Source organism: Peromyscus californicus, unplaced genomic scaffold (genome assembly GCF_007827085.1).
Source record: "Peromyscus californicus insignis strain IS unplaced genomic scaffold, ASM782708v3 Scaffold_8__1_contigs__length_139910024, whole genome shotgun sequence".
Classification (NCBI taxonomy): domain Eukaryota; kingdom Metazoa; phylum Chordata; class Mammalia; order Rodentia; family Cricetidae; genus Peromyscus; species Peromyscus californicus.
In genome coordinates, this window is record NW_026294606.1 from 67044199 (window position 1) to 67062050 (window position 17852).

General features: G+C 41.9%; 1 protein-coding gene and 1 long non-coding RNA gene across 3 annotated transcripts in view; one reads left to right on the top strand and one right to left on the bottom strand.

The window, feature by feature from the left end:
- Cubn (cubilin) overlaps positions 1–17852 on the bottom strand; it is a 225852-nt gene that overhangs the window by 90810 nt on the left and 117190 nt on the right. The window contains 3 exon segments of the mRNA XM_052729218.1: positions 1027–1137; positions 3286–3399; positions 5247–5406. Coding sequence (XP_052585178.1) covers positions 1027–1137; positions 3286–3399; positions 5247–5406 — 385 coding nt within the window.
- On the top strand, positions 1303–16491 carry LOC128104346 (uncharacterized). Of its 2 annotated transcripts, none has more exons than XR_008215967.1 (4): positions 1303–1408; positions 3154–3205; positions 9415–9524; positions 15641–16491. It is a non-coding gene; the product is annotated as an uncharacterized LOC128104346 (long non-coding RNA). The 2 variants fall into 2 exon arrangements; XR_008215966.1 differs by lacking the exon at positions 1303–1408 and adding an exon at positions 1480–1689.

Genomic DNA, 17852 nt, shown 5'->3' on the forward strand with positions numbered 1-17852 from the left:
TGCACTTAGAATCTCAGTACATTATCACAGAGAGGACGAGATGGTGGATCAAGTTCCATGGATTCAACACCTGGCTTGCCATTCATGAGTTATGCAACCTGAGACAAGTTACTTGGGTATTCTGTGACCCAGTTTCCTCATATGAAATAACTAAATCCATGTCGTAAGGCTATAAAGACTGAGTTACCACTTATAAAGTACTTAGAGCAGTACTCCGCAGGAGGTGGTTGGGTAAGAGCGTGTGTTCTATAACATATCCTTGTCTTTGATTCTATGCCAATGGATTAACTTCTCACACAATACAATTCAAGGTGTGTCTAGTGCCCAGTCGTTGTCCACCAGGCTCTGTTATGGGCACAGTAATAAAAGTTGTCTCCTCTGACAGAGCTTGTCTTCTGCAAGGGGCGGGGGGGAAGAGGGGAAATACTTCCATGGCAAGATGCTCACAGAGAAAGTGCTTAGTGCATCTAAGCTTATATTGTCTGAACCACTTGAAGAGCTACGCCACACACATTTTAACTTTATTGGGATGTCTAACAAACAAACTGGTGAATTTTTAATTAAATCAATTAATTAATTTTAAAATGTTTTCCTTCCTCTGGAGACAGAAGAAACATTTCCAATGGAGTATAAGAAGTATTTTAAAGTACTAGCCAGAGATTTCTGAATTTTCTGTTCAATGATGAAATGGTCTTTGTTCCACTACTGCTTCAGATTGCGATTTGGAATCTGTAACTTGCACTTTAGAAACAAACTAAAATACACAAACTATTTGTGAACATAAATAAGTTGAGTTTCTTGAGTCCTACATTATTCTGCTTTCCTACCCTCTGATTATTCCTATGTGGCTTATGAGGCTCTTCGTGCTTATTGGAAACACTGTAACTTTGGATGTCAACAACAACAGCAACATACACACACACACACACACACACACACACACACACACACACACACACACACACACACACACACACACACACTACATGCCAAGACTACAGATGTAAATGACTGAGTCTTTGGTACCTTGGACAGGTGCGTCATAGTCCTTGCCATCCAAAATTTCTAAATAGTCCCGTGTACAGTCTGTGCTGCCTTGAAGTTGAAAGAGGCTAAAGGAGAGGGTAATATGACTGACTATAGAAAAAAAGAGAGAGAAGAGGGATGGTTATTTAATAAAATATTGGCAAGCAGAACAGAGAGATTTTTGCCTCTGGTACTTTGAGATGAGGGTTTTCCAGCAGGGAAGCCAGGCATTTGGCAGCTTTGCACAGGGGTGGGGTGGGTAAACAGAGCTAAGGGCTCAGCTTCATGCTTAAAGGGCTTCCTTTGAAGAGTAACAGAATCGATGCTTTTGAAAACGCCTGTAGAATCCCAAATGCCAGTCATGGTAAATCAGGACTCTTCGGTAAGTTCATCCCAGAGACTTTGGGAAATGTCTTATTGGAAAACATAACCATAGGCTGTTGTTTTGTTTTATTAGCTATTGTTGTGTGCCTCTCATAAACATTCTTCTCCACAGGTTAGTTTTCTTAGATTCTGATTCCTTACATGTGCTGTACTGAGACATCCTTCTTCCACAAGACACAGCACACTCAAGCTTATTTAGCGGTCAGAACCAGTGCCCGAGAGCTTCTGAATCATCCATCAGGAAAGCTTTGAACCACGCAAGGAACAGCAAGTGCCTGGGTACATTTTCCCTTTGTTGTCCCTCACAGCGTCCCTAATCTTCAGAATGGGATCTTTTCCTGTTGCCGTCCTTGCAGTGAGAACTTTCATCTGGATGTTTTTACAGCTCCTTAGAAAATAATCAATAGGCACAAAACTGCTGGACTCGGGTGGGGGATGGGGTGGGCTTCTTTTTCTCTGCTTTGTTGGGGCTCCACCCTCTCCATCTACAAAGACTGCGAATTACATCACCGGCTCCCACATCTTATGCGTGGCCACAAAATAGAATCAATTTGGGAAGCTCTGTTTCACAACTAATAACAATTAAATTAAACTTAATATTTAAGGCCAGCTCTTCTGCAAATTATTTTATGCTGGGGCCTGATGAGCCTAAGTGCCTGTCCTATTTTCACACGGGTCATTAATTAGAGAACAGAAAAGAGGACTTAATGGCTTTCCCACTTCGTGTCTGAAATCACAGACTCTTCCTGGAAACCTTAAAGGAGGGCAGGGTTCAAGTGAAATGGGATTCCTAATGGGACTAGGATCACTGTGTTTGGAGCGGTTCTGACATGTCTACAAGGGCCATCTCATTTTCTCTGCCTGTAAAACGTGGACAGACTATTACCATGTCAGATAATAGAATTCTAAGATTCCAAAAAGAAAAGAAAGTAAGCCTTTACTGAGTGCTTCTAGGCCTATGCTGGGGTTTCAGCAATATGTACTTGGCAGGAGAGAATAAGTTTTGCTCTTAGTTTCCCCTTTAGTGACCAACATCTTGTGACATCGTATCCTCCAACTGTAAGATTGATAGTTCTCCAAACTGTATCTTCATTATTCACATATTCATCCAGCATCTACCGTACTCAGCAACACATGTCAAGAGCTGTTTATCTATCAATTACTTTTTCATGACCTCAATCTCACATGCCTACCAGTACAACAAAGACGTACACAAATACAACCTAGGGTTCTGTGCATAGTAAGTAGGTACATGTTCTAGGAGCCACATCCTCAATCCTTTGTCTTTGTTTGTTTGCTTGCTTGTTTGTTTTTAAGACAAAGATTTCACTGATCCCAGAGTAGTCTCCAACTGGATATGAATGGAGGGTGACCTTGAACTTCTGCTTCTTCTACTCAGTGTGTGTTGCAATGACAAGCATGTGCCACCACTTGATGCATGTAGTTCTGGGGATCAAACCCAGAGAGTCAATGGTGGTAAGCAGGTACTCAGTCTACTGAGCTATCCCTTCAACTCCCCAGCCTTTGGATGTTTTAGAGACAAGGTCTCCATATATTACTCAGGCTGGCCTTGAACTTACTGTTGAGCCCAGTCTGGTCATCAACTCAAAAGCCTTTTGCCTTAGCCTCCAGAGTACTAGGATTACCACATCCAGCCTTAAAAATTCCTTTAAATTAATATGAATCACTTTTAAAATTGTCTGTGTACTAGACTAGAAAAATGACTGTTTTCATGCATTCCAGGAACCAGGACTTCCAAAAAAGAGGTCAGTCATCAATTGTTACCACTGAAGAGGTAAGTGCCCTACTGACAGCCATACTTCCCAAAGGTATCCCTTGCCCCAGACTCCTCTGTTTTTTACTTTTGTTACTTACATGGAGGTTGAGCTTCAATTATCCAAGTACAGTTTTGATTGTTTAGATATTTATTAGGGAACAATGGAGAGGAAATAGTATCAGAAGAGTCAGTGATGATGTGGCCTCCACATTCTGGGAAGTAGAAACACACATGTCATATACTTTTGATTTCTACCAACTACACCAACCAATTATTAGATGACTGAAAATACTTCTTATTTCCACAGTGCATGCCAAGAAAGCTCTCTGATAAGGAAGCTGCACATCAACCATCAGATAATGAGAAAATACTTTACAGTTATAATATTTTTCAATTACAGGAAGTGGGGACATGGTAACAACATATTACAGGAAGTAGGGACATAGAACAACACATTAAATGGCTATAAATTGTCTGAATCATTCAACCACCAACACTCTGGCTTTGATTCACTCATTCTATTTACTCATTAATTATAAGAAGGGTAATTTGTTTATAAATGAACTTTATTATCTCTAGAAAACACTCAATTTGTAAAGGTGATTGCAAATTAACCATAGAAGTTCAGTGCTCTGTGGGAACCAAGGAGAGGAGAGTGTGTTGCACTGTTGAGCGCCCAGTCTCCAGAGGAGGCAGGACTGGACGAGGATCTGGAGGATGAGAAGCACAGCACAGGGAGGGCAGCCTGAGCAAAGACATTGGTGAGGAGAAGGGCCCTATTTATCCGGTCTTGACTGAAGCATGTGAGGCTTAGATTGTATTGGAAGCAGCACTGTAAAGGGGTCAAGGCAGGTTTTGGAACTGTACTTAACAGTTGGAGTGGCTTGACTTCCATCTTCAAACCACACAGAGAAAGGACAGACACGAGGAGTCTCAGTGTGATCAGAGTGTGTCTCTTACGAGTTATTTGGGAGAAAGATGGAGCAAGAGGGGGTGAGTTTGAGGAGGCTGTTGTAAGAGTTCAGATAGGGATGAGAGAGTACTCTCACTCTGAAGCAACACTTAAGGGAATATTAGGTGTAAAGAAAAATAGTGTTAAGTACTACTTTTTCTTTGAAATCACCGAGAATGGTAGACACACATGCTAGTGTCTTGCTCCAATGTCTCTGAGGGTGCACCTTTGTGAGACTAACTGAGAAACACTCTCCACCTAGGAGTGTTTACTAATATGATACCAGCAAGTCTACTAGTGTGGATGTTAACAGGTGCATGATGACGGAACAGGCTAACCTTATTTGAGGTGGGGCCAAGGAGATGGCTCAGCCGATAAAGGCATTGCCATCAAGCCTACAGACATGAGTTCAATCCCTGAGAGCCACATGAAAGGAGAGAACTGAGTCCCATAAGTTGTCCTCTGACCTCTGCATGTGCACCATGACACATACAAATAAACACATGTACAACTTTTTTTAATTAAAAAAATTTTTGAAGTAAATTATCTGAGTCATATAGATAAAAATCATAGCCCCATTCAAACCAATTAACAATCCCTCTAAGTTTGGGTTCCTTCTATGTCTGCCAATTTGATAAAGATTAATCTCTGAGGAAAAATCTGGTGAAAGGCGATGGGTGAAAGGCTTGGGAGAGGAAATTGAGAAGTGGTGACTTGAGGACAAAAACAATGGAAAAATATGGAATTCAGCAATGAGGTAAACCATTCTGTGAAGATAGAATCTGACTCTACATTACAGACAAGTCTTACAGCTGTATATCTCCTTGGTTAGGTGCTTGGTAAATTAATTTGGCTAATTCTTTTTTTATATTGCTGGTACTGTACCATTAAACGTTATCCTAAAAACATAGTGCTTAAGAGATTTACAGGTCCTAAGACATCATCATCATTTAAGGTAGACGAAGATACATAAAATATATGAACAGCTAGCATACTCATAAGTCTTCCTATCTGAACATTTGCATGTTAAGTTTGAAACTCTGGTGAACTTCTGAAGTCTGGTGTCATTACAGCAGTTGGGGGTTAGGTGACCCACAGGATACTTGCCTTGCCTGAACTGAGCTCGGAAGCCCCTGCCCTGTCTGGAAGAGCCAGACTGGAATCTCACAAAGAGGCTGTTTCCTGAAGAAGTGATGGAGTTAGGTGGTGTCTGTCTTCCACACACACTGGCGACACGGGTGTTTGTGGAACTTGAGCCATCATACGTCTACAAAGATGGAAGACAGAAAACTCTCAATACTGCAAGTTTACATCTATAAGGCCCATATTCTGTGGATCATCTGCAAATCAATGAGCCAGTAAAGCATTGCATTGGCTGGATCTACAACAATTGGCTTTTTTTCATTGTCTTGTTGTAGAGTTCCAGAGACATGTCTGAGTGTTTGGTCATTTCTAGAAACAATACAAAGATTTCAGTGTGAGGTTTTCTGCTAACACCACCAATACCTCTCTAAGTTCTGACCCTCACAGAGCCCTCCTTTTTCTCATGACCATCAATCAGCACATGCCCACGATGTGTATTGAAAATGTTTGATGCAAAGTTGATGCACAGAAGCAGAACAGGTGAGAGATAACAAGTAAGGATGCATTGTTAGAAACACAACATTCTTGGAACCTTTTGCTCCTTAGAGGCTCATAGACAATGAGCAAGAAAAATGGCAAGAATAATATGAGAGGGATTAGCCTGGTGTAGGAAGTTACCTCATTCAAAGACATGTATCAGGTTCCATCCCTGCCCAGTACCATGCTGGAGTTCCTTTGACACACTTTCTGTGCCAGTGGAGTAAAGTTTATATTATATGTGCCCCAAATCTCTGCATCATTCTGTAAAACTGGAGTTTACTCATCTGTTTGGCATTCTGAGCTAGCATGAGCTCTTGAACACTTTTATGTATAAATCAGGAATTGATGAGTCCCTTGTCTTTGCATGGTAACACTTGGGACCACTAGGTACATACTCTGTCAGAAATTAAATTCAGTCTTTCTTATTTGATTCCTCCAAACATTTTCTCTACCTATATTTTTATCAAAAAATTCATAGACAATCTTAGTGATGTATAAGTTACATAATTCCTAAGAGGGAACAAGTCACTTTGAGTCTAAAAACTTGATTTTAGCGTCTAGCATTGAAACTCTTACTTTGTCCAATATAAGATATCTGTTGAACAAGGTAGATATATTACTATAGCGAAAGTCAGTATCTGGAAATATTAAATTAATTATGACTATCTCATTCAAACCTAGTTGCCATCTGCATTTTGTCAGAAAAATGTGGATAGATAACAGAATATTCAAGTAACTTGGAAAATCTAGTGATGACTGTAATCAGCATTCTATTAGAGAATCAGGGTTGGGAGGATATTCTGAACTGATTTGTACAAGCACATGAATCATATGGCTATCGGATTTAAATCCTCAGAGAAAGGGACCAGGCTTTTATAGTAATAAATACAAAGTAAATCTGGTTCTAGAACAACACTTCTTTCTCCCTTCTCCCTCTTACCATTTAATGTTCACATTTTAAATCCAAACATTCAATACATGAAACTTTAAAAATGATTTTTATCCAACAAACATTGACTAAAAATTGAATGATATTCATCTAGCCATTTCAAAATATGATTTTCAGATCTAATCGGTTCAACCAGTCACTTAGTCTCTGCAGAGAGTGTTCAGCTATAGGACATCTGTGTCACACAAGCTCAGAGGCTATCCGGGAAGAGGGCAGCAGATAGGACTGTGAGAGTCAGAGGATACGGAGGACTTCTGGACAGCAGTGTCTTCTGGACATGACTGGGTCTTTGCACCCATAAACTTACACAGCTGTGGTTGCTTGCATGAGACCTTGCACACGATCAAGGGAGTCAATATCCAAACATGGATAAGGGAGGGATTCATGAGGCTCCTCCCCCTAGCTGAGGAACTACTAGCAGCTGATGGTTGATGGGAAAGGGTGAGTTTCTTCTGTGATATGGGCCTTGTTCGTGCTCCAGTGTACAGCTCTATACTCATGTATGCACAAGCAGCCCTGTACTCAGATGGTCATTGTCAGGTTCAAAACAAAAACCCTCCAATTACTCAAACTCCAAAAGGCACTCCAAATATCCATAAATGAGCTCAACCTGTGCTATAGGACTTCTGGTGATTAGATAAAAGCCAACATTCTTCAGGAACTTGTAGAGCAAGTTCCTGTCTACCAAAAGGAGACATTTCCCTTACCTCCAGAGGAAGGGACATATGGCTACATGTGGTGCCTATCAGTATATCAAAACTCAGGCTGGCTTCCAGATCATTCAGTATCCCAAGTAACTGTTACACACTTCAAAGTCCATGCTAGCATTCTATCCCTTCTTGTCCCCTCTCCTCCCCTAAACTCCTTCCAGCTCATGGGCTTTCCTCTACACCCCTATGGCCCCAGCTACCTATCTCCTTATAATCCTGCTATCCTCAATATGTTTTCTCTTTGCTCTGCTCCTGCTTCTCTCATTGTTTTCTCTATTCTCAATCCCCTGCTATTCTCCCCTTTATTGCTGTCTCTGGCCATGTTTGGTCTACTTCTTTCTCTCTCTGCTCTGGACTCTTCCAGATGCCTCTGGTTGTTCTCTTTCTTATATCTACAGTAAAACCATTCTTCTTCACCATACCGTGGAATAGTCATCCTGTCAATTTATACAGTTATTAAGCAAACAAGCATACAAAGGCATGCAGTTGGGCATGGGTTGAGAGGAGAGATCCAGGAGGAGTAGGAGGGGGCCTGAGGCATGATTATGATCAAAATGAATTATGTACATGTATGGAAAATTCAAAATAAAGAAATATTGTTTCCAACCTGGTATGATTGCGTCTTTTAGACATTGTTTAGAGCTAAACAACATATAGGCCATCACAAACACACCTCTTAATTTGCTTAATTTCTTAAACTTTGGTAAAGTACTAGACTCTATTAAGTATATACAAACTCCCAAAAGAATAGAAACTTGAACCTTTTTCAAGCCCACACTTAAAAAGGCAAAATGTTCTGGTTTACCTTCTGCTGCTGTGATAAAATGTCCTGACAAACAATGTAGGGAGGAAAAGGCTTTAATTCAGCTTATAATTCCCGTTTACAGGCAGTCATTGTGAGAAAGGTATGGCAGGAACCTCAAACAGCTAATCACATTACATTCAAGAAAAGAGCTTAGCCCCTTCCTTGCTTGTTCTCAGCTTGATTACTCTTATAAAGTTCAGGACCTTTTACCTAGGGAATGGTACCACCCAAAGTGGGCTGGTGCCTGTATCAATTAATTAAGTTGAATTCCCCAGAAACATGCCCACCCAATATAGACAATCCCTCCCTGAGACTCTCTTCCTAGGCCATTCTTGTCCTTGAATTTAAGTTATATATCAACAGCATATCAAATATGTGTGTGTGTGTGTGTCTGTGTTGTAAGTTTATAGGCACGGCTAAAAATGCCTCAAGTTACTCTCCAACAACATGTGGTTGTTTTTAAATAAAGAAAGTGAGACAAGTGTCCTTATTATGAAATTATGCCCTATCCAAAATAAGCTAGTAACTTATCTAAGATAAGCTAATGAGCATGAGTCTTCACTCACCAAATTCTACATAACATTGCTTCTTTCTAAAAACACTTGTGATAGCTGGCTTACTGTCATGTGCTCGTAACCCCAGAATTTTGAAGACTGTAGTAGGAGGTCATAAATTCAAGCCCAACTTGGACTACAATAGTAAGACGCTGGCTACATAAGTAAATAACTTACGCATACTTAATTATCATTCTGTAAAATTTCAAAGTCTCAGACTAGCAATGAGATAGTATTTTTAAATTGCATGTGAAATATCAATTCTACTTGAGAATGCTTTCAACATTAGCAATATTAAGACAATATTCTCACATTTTAATTTTTAATTTGCAAAGTTACAAGGCAGCACCGCAAGAAAGAAAATACAAGAAATTTGTTTCTGCTTGTTTAAAGGCCTACAGTCACAAGCCTATCAATATGTATGGTCCCTTGTTTCTACTTAGCTCCCAAAGCAGAGCTAGCAAATTGTATCACCACTGGATAAATGTATAATGCATTCATATAACTTAAGTAATTCTTAAGTCTGCTGCCAAGACTAGGCTTAGGAATTGATTTTTCAACCCACTATTGAAGTAGGAAATGCCACAGCAGTATACACACAAGATAAGACTCTCAACTTACTCTTTTCTTCTAGGTGACACTAATGAAGTAATGAAGCTGAATCCACAAAAGAAAAAACAGGCACCATGTTCTGGACTCCAACTAGCACAGCTCCCAACAAGCTGAGCCAGAGCTGGCTAAATGGTAAACATTTCTGCGGGAAAGTGAGCCCCTTTCGAAGGGACTGGGGATGGTATAAAATTACAGGATTCTAGCATACACATTTACTAAGCCAAAATGTAACTTTAGTGTATAAAAAGAAAGAAAAAGTACATAGCCTGGCACGTAACAGCCAGTAAAAGGAGATGTGGAAATGTCTAACATATGTCAGTCTATAGTTTCTAAGAACCCTGAGAAAAAGCTGCCCTCTCCATGAGGTGGATTACAGAAACAAAACCAAAGCAGACTCAGCAGTAAGAAGCTCTTCACAGGGGAGAGGGGTCCCTGTCCTGCCAGCTTTTCTATATTCTGGGACCAAGGAGGGAATGGCAAGGGTGTAGTCACAGAGCATAGCCAGCCCCACACACTCAGCTCACACAGTGTGAGGGAAAGGCACGGGATGAGGTGTGCCAAGGGCTTTGAGCTTAGCCCACATCCCAGAGTATCTCAGATACAGGACTAGATGCAACATCTCAGCTCTTTCCATACCCTGAGCCCTAGCCAGAAGCAAGAACTGAACTGATGGATTAGGAATTTTCATATTTGACATTTCAATACCGTGAGGTTTGAATAAATGTCAACCATTGTCAGGTTAATACATGTCACCCTCTTGTCATAGATCAAGTGGCATTAGGAAACAAATCATTCAAGTGAGAGATTGACAACCCTTCCTGATGACATTTACAGTTCTGGGAGGAGGGGCTCTATGTTCAGAGTCTTATAAAGTGGCAATGTGAGGAAACACAACGAGAGTCTTAATTTACTGGATATAATGTGTTGATGTAAATATTCATTATGAACGAACTGTATGAGCTATTGAAACATTGATAGAACTTTTTTAGAGCGAAAGAATCTTTAGCAAATCATCTTTATAAGCCTCAGTGTGGGAGTGGAATAATGGAGGTGATGTTTCCTGTCTTAGGGGACAAGCTGCTCCCCTTCATGTGCTTCCTAATCTTTGTTTAGCCACCTACTCTGTGAAAGGGAACTAATATTGGTCTTTATAAAATATTATTGTGAGAATTAAAAAGAATGAAATAAAAAGAATTAGGAGAGTTCCTGGTATACTGTTTGTGGAACAGATAGCTATTAAATAGCACAGATCTTCATGACAAAATATTTTACATCTCTCCTCTGTCTCCCAACCCAGAGGATCAGTATGCTGTCAGTTTTCTCTGCTGTATCTTTTGATCCCATCTCTTCTCCTCATGCCTGGAGGCTCCCTCTGGGTACTTTAGTATTTGGATCTTGCCTTGATCCCTTTTTTTCTGCCTTGGTTTTGTGTCATCTATCAATTCAGTCTCCCAGCAACTGGCATGGTGCCGTGCATGCGCTGTCTCTAAAGTCTGAAGTCAGATACAAAAGGCAAGCTGAACAGCCCTATAGGTTTGCGGATGACATCAGATAAGCAGCCACTGGTGGATACACTTGAGAACTGAACACGTGATTGATGTGGATGCTAGTAACAGTGCTTTAGCCTGGAGTACCCCCTCTGCGATGATCATAACCCTGAAATGATTAAATGGCTCATGATTGACTGATGGAAATATCAGTCACTCATGGCCCAATGCTCATGACTGCAGGGCAAAAATGAATTTCAACTGTGGTAGTAACACATCTTTTACTTCTGAAACTTCCAAGTTGAGCTTTCCATGAAGAGAAGCTGGGAATGTAGAAGTGTGTGGTTGTCTTTCCACGTGTGGTGCACTATACTTTTTGTTAACTTATTTGCGAATCATCTGGGAAATAACAAAATAATGTGATTGCAGCCTAACAAAATGTGTTAGGTGGGGGCTGGTGGGATGGCTCAGGAGGTCAAGACAGCTGCAGACAAGCCTGATGACTGGAGTTTGATCCCTGGGACCCACTCACATGATGGAAGGAGAGAAGTGACTTTAACAAGTTTTTTTTGCTGACCTCCATATGCATACCCACATGGACACAAAATTAAGACATAAAATGTATTTAAAAGGTAATCTAGTTAGGATGATGTATTGAAGATGGAAAGATAGTTACATATCTTAAATTTTAAGTGCTTAAACACAAAGTGGGGCTGTTTATGATTTAATAATGATAGTGAGCAAAGAGCTGAAGATTCTGAATCCAGTTCTGTAATCCTAAGGTCCACAATATAAAAAGACAGCTAAGACCTTTAACATAGTGTGACTAATCGTGTTAGAAGTAGTGGCAATGAGAGACTTAGTAGTAATAGCAAAATGCCAATATGAGGCCCTGGCAAGAACCTCAAATATAAATATATGAAGTTAGTTCTTCTTATGGTCCCATTATGCAGCTTGGAAACTTGAGACTTAGAAAATGTGTCTTGGAATCACATACTTACTAGTAGCACAGAGCATTATAAGCCCTGTCTTCCTGACGTCTTACTGGTTATAATTAAACCAAAGGGAAAGGTAAAATCAAGTTCCATTCATTGATCTGGAATATTAGGAGGTTAGAATTCTGTGAAGCTTAGTGAGATCCCACGACCTTTTAGAAAGATAATCACAGGAGCTTCCTGGTCACCTAAAACTGCACTAAAGCAACCTTAGGGGCTGTGATCTTGGCAGTCAACTTGACTTCATGTGGAATTAACAAACAGCCCATCAGCTGGGCACACCTGGGAGGGGTTTTTCTTGGTTGGATTATTTGAGGTGGAACCCACCCTGATCTGCATCAGTTGAGGTCAGAAGACTCACTCAAAATCTGGACCACACCTTTGTGGAGCTCACAGAAAAAGACAAGGAAGATGGAAGCTTCTGCCTTCTGCCTGCTTGCCCTCATTCTCACTGGCCAATTCCTCCCTCCTGTTCCTTTAGAGAACCCTGACGAATACAGGGATGTTTTAGTAAGTCTTGTGTCGGGCTCCTGTGGATTTCAGAGGGTTCTGTGGTGCATTCTATTCCACTAAAGAGCTACAGCATTTCCAGCATGGCTGATCCAGTGAGATGTCTTAACAAACAGCCCAGTGTCTAGGCTAATAAATAAACCTAAAACTTGTATCCCTGACTGCTAAACCCGGCTGTGCTCTTGGACCTGGGTGCAGTAGTAACTGTCCACTTCCCTTCTCAGGCCTAATCACAGATCTCTGGCACAGCCTCTTCCCTCACTGCCACCGGGATTTCATTTGGCTGCCTGGTCCTTTTTGTTTTTTTCTTGAGCTGAGGATCTAACCCAGGGCCTTGCACTTGCTAGGCAAGCACTCTACCACTGAGCTAAATCCCCAACTCTGCTGCCTGGTCCTTACTCTTCACTAAATTGTAACTCTGGCACCTCAGGTCTCCTGGTTCAAGTACTTTAAATCTTAACAAGGTGAAAGAGATGTGGGGGAGGGGAATACAGTGGGGGGGGAGGTAAAAGAGCCAATTTATGTCTGTCAGGTCCAAAGGAAACTCCAGTTCCCCAAACTCCAAAAGCACTCCAAATATCCAGACATGAGCTCAACCTGCTATGGGAGGGTTTCTGGAGGTTAGATAAAAGCCAGCACACCTCAGGAACTTGTGAAGCCAGTTCCCCTCTACCAAAAGGAATCGTTCCCCTTACCTCCAGCAAAAGGGACAAATGAATCTCTGATTAACATATACCTCTGGCATCTCTCAGCATAATCAAGGTCTATGCTAGCCTCCAGGCTCCTTCAGTCCCTTCTCACAAGTACTTGTTATACATTTCAAGGCTCCCATGCCAGTCTCCTGGCCCTTCCCTCCCCTTCTTATAACCAGGCTATTGGCACTCCTCTAGGCCTCTGCTGTTGCTATTCTCAGTATGTTTTTCTATTCTCTACCCCCTGCTCTTTTCCCCTCTCTTGCAGATAGCACTTGCCATGAACAGCCTGCTGGCCCTGTTCAGTCTACTTCTTTCTCTCCCTGCTCTGGACTCTTCCAGATGCCTCTGGATATTTTCTCTCTCTTACGCACAATAAAATGTTCCCATATCACAGAGCAGTCACGTCATTTGTTTATACAATATCGAGGTACGAAATCAACCTTGAGAGCAGGGAACTCATGAACCACCTTCACATGTTATATACAGTAGCGGAGCTGCTAATGGAATTTCCAGCTTCATGTCTGGCTCCAAGATAGAGGAAGTACTAAACGACAAGGAGGGAGTCCCTCAGGATATTGTCCATGCTGTTAGTCATAAATATAACCAGGGAAGGATATGGAAACACAACTCCTTGTAGCGGCTTTTCTTGAGGGGAGAGAGGAAGGAAGCATGGGCTTCCTCGGCAGTGACCTTTCCCAGCACACTGCTCTGAAAAGGAATACCAAGTTCAACTCACAACTTTCCATCTCAGCTCAGGACTCCTGCTCCTGGGCTGTTGTTGGTCTACACTGTCTGAATTGCTCTTCACATTTTCGCAAGACTATGAGATGCAAAAATGTGCAGTGTCTACAAGCCGTGACTTAAAAAGGCAGCATTTAAAGAGACTCTGAGCCGAAAGGAACAGAAATCACAATAACTACCCTGGCCCATGAACCCAGAGCTGTGGCTGCAACTCAGCTCCCACCTTTGCTTTGGCACAGCGGCTGGAGATTCATTGGCATGGGTATGGCCATGGCTAAGCAGGTTATCAAAAGTGAGTCACAAAGCAAACATTTTAAAGACCTTACTCCAGCAGCTCAGTGCAAACCAAGATGTGTGATGGGGATGAGGGGGGAAGGGGAGAATGGAAGTAAAAGGGGAGGGGGGAGAGAACAGAGAGGGCTAAGGAGGAGGGGAGAGGGAGGAAGAGAGGCTCTCCTGATTCCTTTGTAAAACAGTAAATATTTAAAGAAGGTTGTTTTCCTTTGTCTCTCTGAAGCTCCAGTCATCTGCTATTCCTGCTTCCCTTTGGCTCCTTTTGAGAAATGACTATTTTAAAAGCAACATATCATGGGCTGCATGGCAAAAAAAAAAAAATAATAAGACAAAATGTGGATGTATTAGGTGCCCGCCCTGTTGCACCCTGGGTGTTGTGCGCAGGTAATGTGAACAACAAGCTCTGCTGCCTGGGAGTGAGGCTGGGGGATCTGGCTTGTTTCAGTTCAGATCCCACCCTTGGCTTCCTTTCACTTAGATAAGCACCAAAAGGCTCAGAACAGAACAAAACAAAACCAGTTAGGGCTTGCTTGCCTCCTCCTGCAGCCCCGACTCTGTTTGCCTTAGTATATGCTCCCTGCAAAGGAGAGGCAGGATGGGCCTGGGCTCTGCTGGCTTTTTATCTGCGTTCATTCTCACAAGGCAGACGACATTCCATTGCGCTGAGCAAAGAGGCTGCTGGAAACAGAGGTCAGCCTCCAGAGGCCCTGGGTGCCCCTCAGCTGCCCTCCCTCCTCCCTCTGCCCTCCTCCCTCTCCCCTCCTGCCTCTCCCCTCCTGCCTCTCCCCTCCTCCCTCTCTCACACTGAGCCCAACCATTTTCTCCCACATCAATAAGAACTTGCAGACCCACAGCATCTAAAGCTCAGGAGAGAAATTCTAATGAAGCAATTAAACTGGCAGTTGGAGGTCACTCTAACACTTAGCCCTCAGAAAGGAAACCATGCTGAAGCTGCTTTCCTCTGCTGAACACACAGAGCCACTCCCCAGCCAGCAGGTCCCACTACTGCCTAGCATGAAATACTCATGGTGTATCATTTCCGGAAGCCAGAGCAGAGTTAAGGCCAGGCTGGAAATCAGGTGAATAGAAAGCACAGACATGTCACCAAATTTGTTGAAACCCACCTCCTAGTCTGCCTTTCAGGTCAGCTCTCTGTGGTATCTACCCTCAACATTTTGTTTTTTTTTTTTTTTTTTTTTTTGGTTTTTCGAGACAGGGTTTCTCTGTGTAGCTTTGCGCCTTTCCTGGAACTCACTTGGTAGTCCAGGCTGGCCTCGAACTCACAGAGATCCGCCTGGCTCTGCCTCCCGAGTGCTGGGATTAAAGGCGTGCGCCACCACCGCCCGGCTTTGTTTTTGTTTTTGTTTTTGTTTTTTTTTGTTTTTTTTTTTTTTTTTATTTTTTTTTTACCCTCAACATTTTAATAGAAGTTTTTGTTTGTTTGTTTGTTTGTTTGTTTTGTTTTGTTTTGTTTTGTTTTGTTTTGTTTTTAATAAATCGGTTTCCCTCTGTTTTCATTATTGCAGGGTGAAATTCTGAAAACTCCACCTGGTCCATGAATCCTAAGTCCTCACACAGCTCAGAATAATGAGGTTCTACATCAATAGCAGCGCCAGGAATGAGGGGATTGCAGCACAACCCCACAGGTATCTGCTGCTGCAAATCTTCAACTGCACTGATGGTAGCAGGAGGACAGATGGCAGAGACTCATTCACTCATTGGTCACTGTTTGTCTGTTAGGATTCACACATCCCCACATTGCTGCCTTTGGGTGCTGACCGCTGTGGGTTAGAGGAAGAGAGGAGATGGACAGTGGTTATTACTGTGCTACCTTAGCTAATTGTGCATCCCAGGGACAGAACACCTGACAGACACAACTGAAGGGGAGAAACGTTTAACTGAGCTGATGGCTCTATTTTTAATTTTTAATTTGTTTCCTCTGCATGCTAAAGCTAGCCGTTCATTCCCAGGGCTCCAGCTCGGGGCTATTTGTGGGCCCACCCTATCTTCCAGATGAACTGCCGTCTGTGTATACAGAGGAGAAAAGTGTGATGGCCACTCAGACCCTGGGGTTCATGCATTCCAGAGACTGAACCTGAGAGGTCCTGTGTGTCAGACTTACCATCCACTGCACCTACCCTTTCCCCCCTTTCTACTCGCAAACTGGATGCGCTTCTCTAGCTTTCCATGTTCCCAGAGCCCTTAGCAAACTAAGATCCTCAGGTCATTCAGAGAGACAGAGACAGAGAGAAAGGGAGAGGGAGAGAGAGAGAGACCATACTCAATACCAAGGACCTAGCAGTGGATGCACATAATCAGCACCAAACATTGAATGAATGAATGAATGAATGAATGAATGAATGAGCCAATCAGTCAATCAATGGAATCTAGACCTCCTGACTGCTAACCAAGGACATTGCCCACTCCATGTTTAAATTTCTAACATTTTTTTTCTTTCAGTGATAATTCAAGTCTAGGTTCACCAGAAATGGAAGTTGACTTTTATATTTTATCAAAATACTTATTCTTACTTTAGGGAGTATGATAAAGGCTTCCTTTGAGTACTAGGCCTGCTATTAATGTGTACTGCATCTTGACCTAGACCCTGGTAGTCTCTTTCTTAAGGAGAGGACACTAAATGATTTGGAATCTCTCCTGACTTTAGCATTCTGTATCTTTATTAACTCTATGACTGTTGATATTTCCACTATAATCCTAATTACTACTTTTTTTAAATGAAAAAAGGATGATTTGTCTCATTTAAGCAGCTTACCATGGTATTGTTGGTACACTTGAGCTTTTCTAAAAATGCCCTGAAGGCAATCATTATTAAAAGCATCATTGGCTGCTGTTATTTTTTCCCTTGCTAATGGCTCTGTCTAAGCAACAGGAGCAAGAAATTACCTTTGGTGTCTCCAACATGAATGATTGGCTTTGTATGAGCTTCAGCTACAGAGAGTCTTGTGTAAGACATTGGACATCAGGGTGCATTTCACATCCAGTGTCCATCTGGCCATAAAGATAAATGGCTGGGTTTCAATGCTGGCCTTCATGAATCCCTACATAATTAACTGTATCTTGGATCCAAGCTTCCAGCCTCACGAAAGCATTGCCCTGCCTGGTTCCAAACCTCTGTAGACCTCCTGTTCCCATAATCCAGTGTACTTGGCAACTGTGCACAGCAGATCTTTTCCAACTTATCTGTATGCCCTTTTCATACTTAATTATGTTGTTGTGAAGGTGATTTCTAAGTTATATAAGAAAGAATGACTTAGCTTATACAAAGTTTGTGCCATTGACAACATAAATGAATAAATCAGAAAAATATAGATCCTGTTTTCTAATTTCTCATTGTAAAAATATACAATTATAGGATCCATCTGGGTCATTGCATTAGTTAATTTTGTATCAGTGGCAGAATACTTAACAGATGCAGCTAAGGGGAGGGAGGGCTTAACCTGTCTGATGGTTCCACAGTGACTTCAGTTCATCACAACAGAAAAAGCATGGTGGTGGAAAGGCTCCATCTCTGGGGATAAAAGCATGTGAGCTGGATAACTCACATAGCATAAACCAGAAAACGACAAAATATAACATTCACGTGGATGCTTTTAGTAACCTACTTCCACCAGTCAACCTCAACACCCGAAGGCTCCACAGCCCTCCAAATAGCACTACAAGCTAAAAAGCAAGTGCTGAAATTATTAACGTTTGGGAGATACCTCAGATTTAAACCAT